The sequence below is a fragment of the Harmonia axyridis genome, chromosome 3 (assembly GCF_914767665.1).
Source record: "Harmonia axyridis chromosome 3, icHarAxyr1.1, whole genome shotgun sequence".
In the NCBI taxonomy this organism is placed as follows: Eukaryota; Metazoa; Arthropoda; class Insecta; order Coleoptera; family Coccinellidae; genus Harmonia; species Harmonia axyridis.
Window position 1 is genome coordinate 37859004 of NC_059503.1, and position 8217 is coordinate 37867220.

Consider the following 8217-nt stretch of genomic DNA (forward strand, 5'->3'; position numbering starts at 1 on the left):
GAAAGATAATTGAGATGAATTAGGCAAAGTAGGGCGGCGAAATTTCATTTTGCCGGGGCGCCCTGAATCTTCGCTACAGAGTGGGTAAATAAGTACCTAAACTTATAATTTATTCATTCATTACAGCTCACTATAGTTAGCTAACTACAGTATTGAAATTCTGTGACGAGAATGATACAACGGGTAAGTATAACGATGGCGAATACAAAAATCAAAGATGGCAAATAAAGTCCGACAAAGCGGATAGATAAGGGAAAATAATAAACCTCGGTCATAGACGTACTCGTAGTGCAATAAAAGTACTCATCTTGAAAGCGATAATGAACTCATAAACCGTAAAAGGGTACGATTTTTTACTGCCGTGTGGATTTCGAAGGAAAGTAAAATGATTATTGGTTCATTTTATGGAAAAATTTACGTTCTTCGCCTTTGCGAGAATTCAACAATTTTATATTTTCCAAATCTTGGGAGGGGGGTAATTACACCCAGTACCCCCTCATTTCTACGCCCTTGTTTTGTAGGTAGTTTTTTCTTCAAAAATGAATACTAAAGGCTCAATGAATTTGTAATCGACCCATTAGAAGGAGGTTGTTGCAAATCCTCTTTCAAGTTATCATCCATAATATCGTTTTCATGGTCATCTTTGATCTGTACGAATTCTGACTTAGATCTGTAATACCGAACAATATCTTCATCTGTGGAAAACTCCGAAGACCTAACAACATCGTCATCCACGTGCAGAATAGTCATGAAAGAAAGGTTACATCATGTGAACCTTTCACATTTTTCCATATGCTTCATATTGTTCCTGCAGTTGATTTTTTTCCTCACTTGTTTCTTTCAAGCTTTCACTTAGGAAAATCAAAGAAATTCGCTTCCTGCCATTCAGAATAATGACCAAAGTCAGCTTTTCTGAAAAAATTGGAAATTATCTCAGAATTCAGATTTAGGTAACATCGATATTTCAAGTATTGTGAATATATTTCATCAACGCAGTACATTAATGAAATGTTATTTTTTTGGAAACACTTCGAGTTTTCTTCAAAATTCTTCGGAAATAATGGCATTTCACATTTTGTATGACCACCCTTACCCAGTGGTTGTAGTTTTGATAACATATTTGGAGGGGAAAATGCAAGTTTTATGAATTTTACCTACGGTTAGAGATCTTTAGGATGGGCTGGGCAATTGTCAATGAAAGGAAAGATATATGTCTTTCGACGTTTGCGAACTGTCTGTTTGATTTCAAAAGCAATTCTTCACATAATTTTCCAGTCATTCACTCAATTTTAATTTGCTCGATAGTCCAGAGACAGCCTCGACAGCAGTGAGGTGCATTACCTTTACCTATCTATAGAGCAATTTAAATTCTTCTGAAGCATTCATGTTCGCAACAAGCGTATTTTTCAACTTAAAATTACCTTGTCAAATTTATCAAAGTACGTTTTGTCGATTTCCTCAAGAAAGTCCTGAATTGTTCAAAAGTACTACTCTATATAGTAAAAAAATTCAGATCATAAAGGTGGTTTTTATCCACTACTTGTATTTTAATTACTAGTCGAGAGCGCCTATTCAATTTCCTAAAGAGACTAAAAAAACTATAAATGAGAGCGGCTATTCAATTAAAAAATAAATTTGTTCTTGCCAATTTTATTATTTTACTACAAAAAGTAGGAAAACATTTTATGTCAAAAAGTATGTCTTGTTTCATTAACTAACTTTGCGCCCCTACAAAATGTCCGGTTTGCTGGTCCTGGCGGCAGCTCTGATTTCATTTTCGGATAACACTCGGTATTTATGCTTTAAGTTACTCTTTTTGCTCTGTAGCTTTTCAGAGGTGAATATTAATAGTTGTGCCTTTCAATTATAGTATTAAAATTTGATTAATGTGAAAATCATATAATCGCATCCACCAAAACTCATAATCTCGTTCCTCAGTCACTTAGTTGTATTGGGAAAATTAATGAATATTGTTTTCAATTTGGATCTGACAAATTAGAAACATCAACGAGGTTTATTATTTAAAGAATCAAAGATACATTATTTCAGATTCAAACGATTGAAGAATTTTATTGTCGGTATATTTTATTCATTTTGAATGTTCTTTGCTTTCAGTTAACACTTTATAGCAATATAGTTATTGTTGGTTGCCTGTATCAATTTTGACATTTATGATGTAGGATGAAGGTTAAACTGAAAAGCAGATGCCTAGACCTAACCTACACTTCTCAACAACAACTCTCATTGAAAAATTAAAGGCTGAAATAATAAAATCCCAAAAATTGCAATGAATCTTACTAGGATATATCCAATTGCGTTAAGGACAGCATTAGAGATCAGAAAGCTGAGCAATGTTGCCAAATCTGTAAATAATTTCGAAATACCTTCAACTTTCATAAACAGAAATCCAAGAAATTTAGAGAAACTTAGGATAGGATATAAACCGGACGGTTACCATTTAGAAGCGCCTGGAAGAATATATTGGCACAAGTAAAAGAAAATACAAATTTATTCTCAATAGTACTTTATGTTAAGAGTTTATTGATACTCAAAATAGTTTTCATTTCAGGTTGGAACTTATGGAATCGGGAAGGTACGTTGTAGCAGTTGTGAAGCATTTTAAAAATGGAGAAGTCTTAAAAGCAAGTACATCAGAGTGGCCTATAAAAAAACGTTTATATAGATATAATGATGTTTCTGCTTACATCAATTTAGCAAAGGTGAGTGATTCATATTACACGATATTGTATTATAATACAGAATTTTTGACTTTGAAGGTTTTGGGTGACCGATGTGTGAAATCTGGTTTGACAGAGATGAGTTGTTTCATGGAAGTGAAGAATCCAGATGGAAAATTAGCTAATTTTTTGAAATATTTTGAAGAAAGTGGTATTGTTCTAAAAGAGCCACCTCAATTTAAACCAGCAAGGCCCTGGGATCAATTGAGACCAGAAAAACCATGGGATGTACTAGAATAGAATATTTCGTATGAATATAAATAGTATGACGAAATAAAATTGTTTATGTTTTCAATACTAATTTACTATAATTGAAGTTCCAATTCGAGTCTTCATATTCTTTGTACAAAGTTGCTACTGTTTTGTTGAATATTTCTCCATAATTATTCAATGAATTTATTTTAATTTTTTCGTTAGAAAAATGAGGAAAGCAGAAGCTTGTGAGCACTTGTTATTTCATGCTTCCTGTGAGGCCACAGGACTATATATGTATATACAGATAGAAACGACACGGGCCAACTACATACTTAATAATTGTCAATCCTATTTTAAATCTTTATCTCTGATATAGATATTATACAGAATGATTAAAAAGTATTTAGAAGAACCTCAGAAAGCGATTCCTCATAATATTTTGATATGAATTGTCTCAATAAATATATATCAGAAAACACATCATTTCCAAGATACAAGGTGTTAAAGTTTTATTTTCGTTTTTTTTTAATAACTTTCGAACGAAGTAAGATGCATCTTAAAACGAAGAAACAGTAATAGAATAGGTGGGGGTGGCGCCCCTTACAAAATACCAAAATTACTTACTTAAACCTCAAATTCATTTGCTAAGCATTCTTGTGAAAAATGCAAAATAATGGTATAAACAAAACAACGCAGACTTCAGGAGCGGGAACGAAACTTTTGCGGGATGGAAATCAACGGCGAATTGCGGAATGTCTGCGAATTAATTTCGGTTCGCAGCGTGCAGTGTTTTCGCACAGTAGTTTTGTCTTATTATTATCGCATTGGTGTGCATGCTATGCAATCTACCCGCTGCCGCATCTAACGCATCGCTTCCGTTCCCGCTTCCGAAGTCTGCTTAGTGCTTATACCTTATGTGGCAATAACTTCAACACTTCAGACTTGAAATTTCCAAGTCCAAATATCTAGAAAAGGGTTGGTTATAGCGACTTGTAACAAGGGTTGCTTTTTTACGTAGATTTAATAGACGAATCGATTATTTTACGGAAAAATGTGCTAGAAGTACGCTCAAAAAAGTTATGAACCTCTATAAAAGAAAAAGGGGTGTAGGTGGCGTCCCCTATGAATGAGAGCCGAATTCGACACCTCGTCAGTATTTCGAAAGTTATAAAAATAACTAAAATAAAACCCTGTATATTAAAAACAAACCGTTTGTGGGATCATGTCTATAAGACATTAGGTCTATGTTTGTACCTCTAATTTAGGAACAATTAATTATTATTAATTAGTGAGTCTTCTGTTCAGAGACGATCGCTGAAAAACAAAATACATTAAACATTAATTAGTGAGTCTTCTGTTCAGAGACGATCGCTGAAAAACAAAATACATTAAAGAAAAACTGTCTTCTATGTTCAATAGTTTAATAGACCAATGTGTCAAGTGTCAATACTCAATTGTAAATAAATAAGCTACTATTATTTTTTTACATATCCGGATTTTATGCCATTCGATCATATTTATATTACTGCTAAAAATGAATAACACCAGTTGTTGTGTGTGTTTTAAAGACAATGCTTCTATTCCACTTAGTGTTATCGATTCCAACAACGAAACAATAACTTCCAAATTACAAAAAGTTGTATCTGAAGTGGTAAGATATTCATTAAATAATTCAACTTGGATGTAATTCTAATAAATTTTAGCTATGGAAAGATACATTCACAATTTGTCCTGAATGTTTGAATACTTTGAATATTGTATTAGAATTTAGAAATACATGTATAAAATCAAGCTCTATCAGACTCAAGGAAGAACCCGAATCAATAAATAGTTCTGAACGATGTATGAGCAGCAGTGAAGAAGAAATTGAAAAATTTGTAGAAGAACATTCTGAGAAGATAGCTGTGACTTCTGAAATTTGTGAAATTAAATTGAATTCAAATAACCTTATATACACTCATAAGGAAATACATCACTCTGAACACTCCTACAAGAATGATTTACTTTTTGTTGATGTAAATGATGAAAAGAGAAAATGTTTGAATAATGATGTTTATTTTTGTGATAAATGTACGCATAACTTTGTTTCCAAATCCCAATATGAAGAGCATATAAAATCCCATAATGTTTTCATTTGTTTCCACTGTGATAAACCATTTGAGAGTAAAGTTATGCTAGCTAAACACATAAAAGTTAAACATGATGTTCAGAAAATAATTAAAAATGCAGATAAGTCACGATCTCTAAATGAAAATTTGCTTGAAAAGAAAAGTAAATTATTCCAGTGTATTAAGTGTGAAAAATCATATAAGACTGAGAAATTTATGCTGAATCATATGGTTACTTGTGATGGGGTGATGAGACATTCAAAAATGAATTTCTCCAAAGATTTCTCTAAGAATGAGTGTGAAAAATGTGGAAGATTTTATACAACTCAAAAAATTCTTAAAGCTCATTTGAAACATTGTAAGGCAGAAAAAAATTTACAAGAACAGAGATGTCACATTTGTGATGAATTTTTAAAAAGTTCTGAAGAAAAGTTTGAACATATTTTAAATGAGCATAATATTAATTTAAAAGTAGATAATACTTGTCAGTTCTGTTACAAACAATTTTTAAGTGATGAGAGTTTACAATCTCATATGAAAGAAAATCATAGGAACCAATTAACAAATCGTAAAGTATTGAAAAATTATACTGAAAGAAGTTACTCATGTGAAGTATGTTCAAAAGTTTTTGGTTATGTGAAAGAGGTCATCGAACATTGTGTTAAAGAACACCAGATGGATGCAAAGTCTGTTAAACCTTACTTATGTGATAAATGCCACACTCGTTTCATGAATTCAACAAATTTAATTCAGCACAAGCAGTATCACGAGGGAGAGCGTAGTCACATATGTAGTTTTTGCGGAAAAAGCTTCATCACAAAAAGTGATCTTACAGTACATGAATATACCCATTTGAATAGGAGGAACTATAAATGTGAAATTTGTGAAAGAGCTTTTAACACCAACAAGAATTTGAGATCACATAAGTTAGTTGTTCATACTGATTCAAGTTTGTGGAAGTATGAGTGTAATTTGTGTGCCAAAAAGTTCCCTTTAAAATCTGGTTTTGACCAACACATGAGAAGGCATTCAGGAGACAAAAGATTTAAATGTTTGATTTGTGAAAAATCCTTCATAAGTAGTAGTGAACTGAAGAAACATAATACATTCCATTCTAATGAGAGAGCTCACAAATGTTCCCATTGTGGTAAAGAATATAAAGATCGTAGAGTTTATGAGATACATGTGACCAAAGTTCATGGTTTGGGGAATGCAAAAATTCCAGTACGGGTGAGGAAGTTTGCTTGTCATATTTGTCCAGGTACGTTTTTTGATAAGCAGAAATTGTCGAGGCATATGTGTACTCATACAGGCATAAAACCATATGTTTGTAATATTTGCGAGAAGAGGTTTAGTGATAAGTCATATTTGAAGTATCACTCAAAAATAGTTCATAATATTTTGGCTTTCCCCACTAACGAAGTAAGTGATATTACAAATGAGCATATATAATACCTCTGTTAAGCAATATGCATAATAAGAAATATTTCAAGTTCAGTGTGGAGTCAGTATTATACTTGAGGCTGAAGTATCTTAATCATGGATTCTTCATGTTTTACAATGAAACAAGTGTGTGGTTACCTAAACTTTAAGTATAAAATGAATAATATTCAATGTTTTTACTCCAATCCTCCAAGTTCTTTTTGGGAACTCTAAGAAGCTGAGAACTTATGCAAGGTAGGAGTGTTTAAATATAATCATTTAATTTTAGAAAAATACATTATTTGTGTTACATATTTAAAATTTATTCGATTTTATACAATTTAAAATTATTTTATCATTTCAATTTAGTTCGAATAAATAAATAATGTTTTGGATATCAACAAGTTGGATATTAAAATATTAATAAAGCCTTTTTAATTGTACAGAGTACAGTGGTTCAAATTCAAGGGGATTCTGATCTTAGCCATTTGAAACATAAGAAGCCAAAAATAAGTGTACATGTTAATTAATGGTCAGTGAGTGAAAATGAAAAGTTTATATAGAACAACCGTTTCTAGATTCAAGTTGAATTTGTTAATCAAATTTTTTAAGATACCTTCATACCTTTTTGTTTGTGATGATAGTTTTCCAGTAATGTCTTTTTAATGATTTTCTGAAAGTAACTCTACCTAAATTTCATCCATTTAAAGCAGCTGGTTCCTAAGATATAAAAAATATACTGTTTATCATTACTTATTCCCTAACAACTGAAATGCTATCTAAATATGATAGATGGATTGCAATCAAAGCACATTTCTGGGACCAACCTGTGATACAATATTAGACTTAATTAATAGGTTTCTCCACAAAGAGCACACTTCTTATGTCCCACATTAATGAAAGTTTTGTAATAACTTAAAAAATGTATTACAAACTTATGAAACAATTGAATGCAGTAGAGATGCCAAAGCTTTCCTTTAAGCAGGAATATACTAAATAGAGAAAATATCTTTGCTATTACAAATTCAAAAATGGAGTTAAATATCGAAGACAAATTTTTCGAAATTTTATATTTAACCAATAATCATTGAAATAGATAGATTTCATTCAGATTGGATTGACTTTCTCTAACTATGTTTATTACTGTGAGATACAGGTATATTATCTTTAAAAAATCGTTAAGAAGTGTCTTTGCTCTGAAAAAATAAAAATATGATTTCAAATTCATGATTCACTGGACTCCTCTCCATTCAGCTCAATTTTTATTAGGATCTTCGTTTTGTTATTAGCCATATTGTTCTTATTTTTGAAGAAGATAAATATTTACAATTTTGGAATGCTTTGTGCTTATCCCTATTGCTATTAAAACATTACTGAATTATAAAATTTTTCCAATTTTTAATTCGAAAAAAAATTGTAAGAAGAAAAATAAAAGCAGCACAAGTTATTTTGGGAACCCTAATTTCAACCTACCCTTATATTATTCATGTATTTGATGTTAGTTTTATAACTTTGCAGGTCAAAAAATAAAAACAGAAGTGGCAAAACTTTCAAAATTCATTTTTAGATTTCAACGCTTTCATTATCTTTTAATGTTCAAATATTATAATTAGATCAAAAAGGAAGAAAATACTCTTTGGAAAGAGAAATTAAGTTCACTCATTTGACTCCTGAAAATTCATTTTGAAACTTTTTTTAATATTACGATGAAGCTATTCACACAAAATTTCGAACGACCTACGTTTGAAATGGTT

At 31.2% G+C, this 8217-nt stretch overlaps 2 protein-coding genes across 3 annotated transcripts; both read left to right on the forward strand.

Annotated features, from left to right (window-relative positions):
* The first annotated feature begins 2179 nt into the window (after positions 1–2179).
* Positions 2180–3033, forward strand: LOC123674513 (39S ribosomal protein L18, mitochondrial). The gene is made up of 3 exons (XM_045609400.1): positions 2180–2490; positions 2570–2720; positions 2778–3033. Exons 1-3 carry the CDS (start codon positions 2288–2290, stop codon positions 2976–2978), a joined length of 555 nt encoding a protein of 184 aa, XP_045465356.1. The 5' UTR covers positions 2180–2287; the 3' UTR covers positions 2979–3033.
* A 1277-nt stretch (positions 3034–4310) lies between these two features.
* Positions 4311–7911, forward strand: LOC123674515 (zinc finger protein 2 homolog). Of its 2 annotated transcripts, XR_006746671.1 has the most exons (3): positions 4311–4584; positions 4637–6718; positions 6910–7911. XR_006746671.1 is itself a non-coding variant. In XM_045609402.1 (2 exons), the coding sequence occupies exons 1-2, from the start codon at positions 4468–4470 to the stop codon at positions 6491–6493; spliced, it is 1974 nt and encodes a 657-aa protein (XP_045465358.1). In that variant the 5' UTR covers positions 4311–4467; the 3' UTR covers positions 6494–7911. The 2 variants fall into 2 exon arrangements, 1 of the variants encoding a protein (XP_045465358.1); XM_045609402.1 differs by having other exon boundaries at positions 4637–7911.
* The last annotated feature ends 306 nt before the right edge of the window (positions 7912–8217 follow it).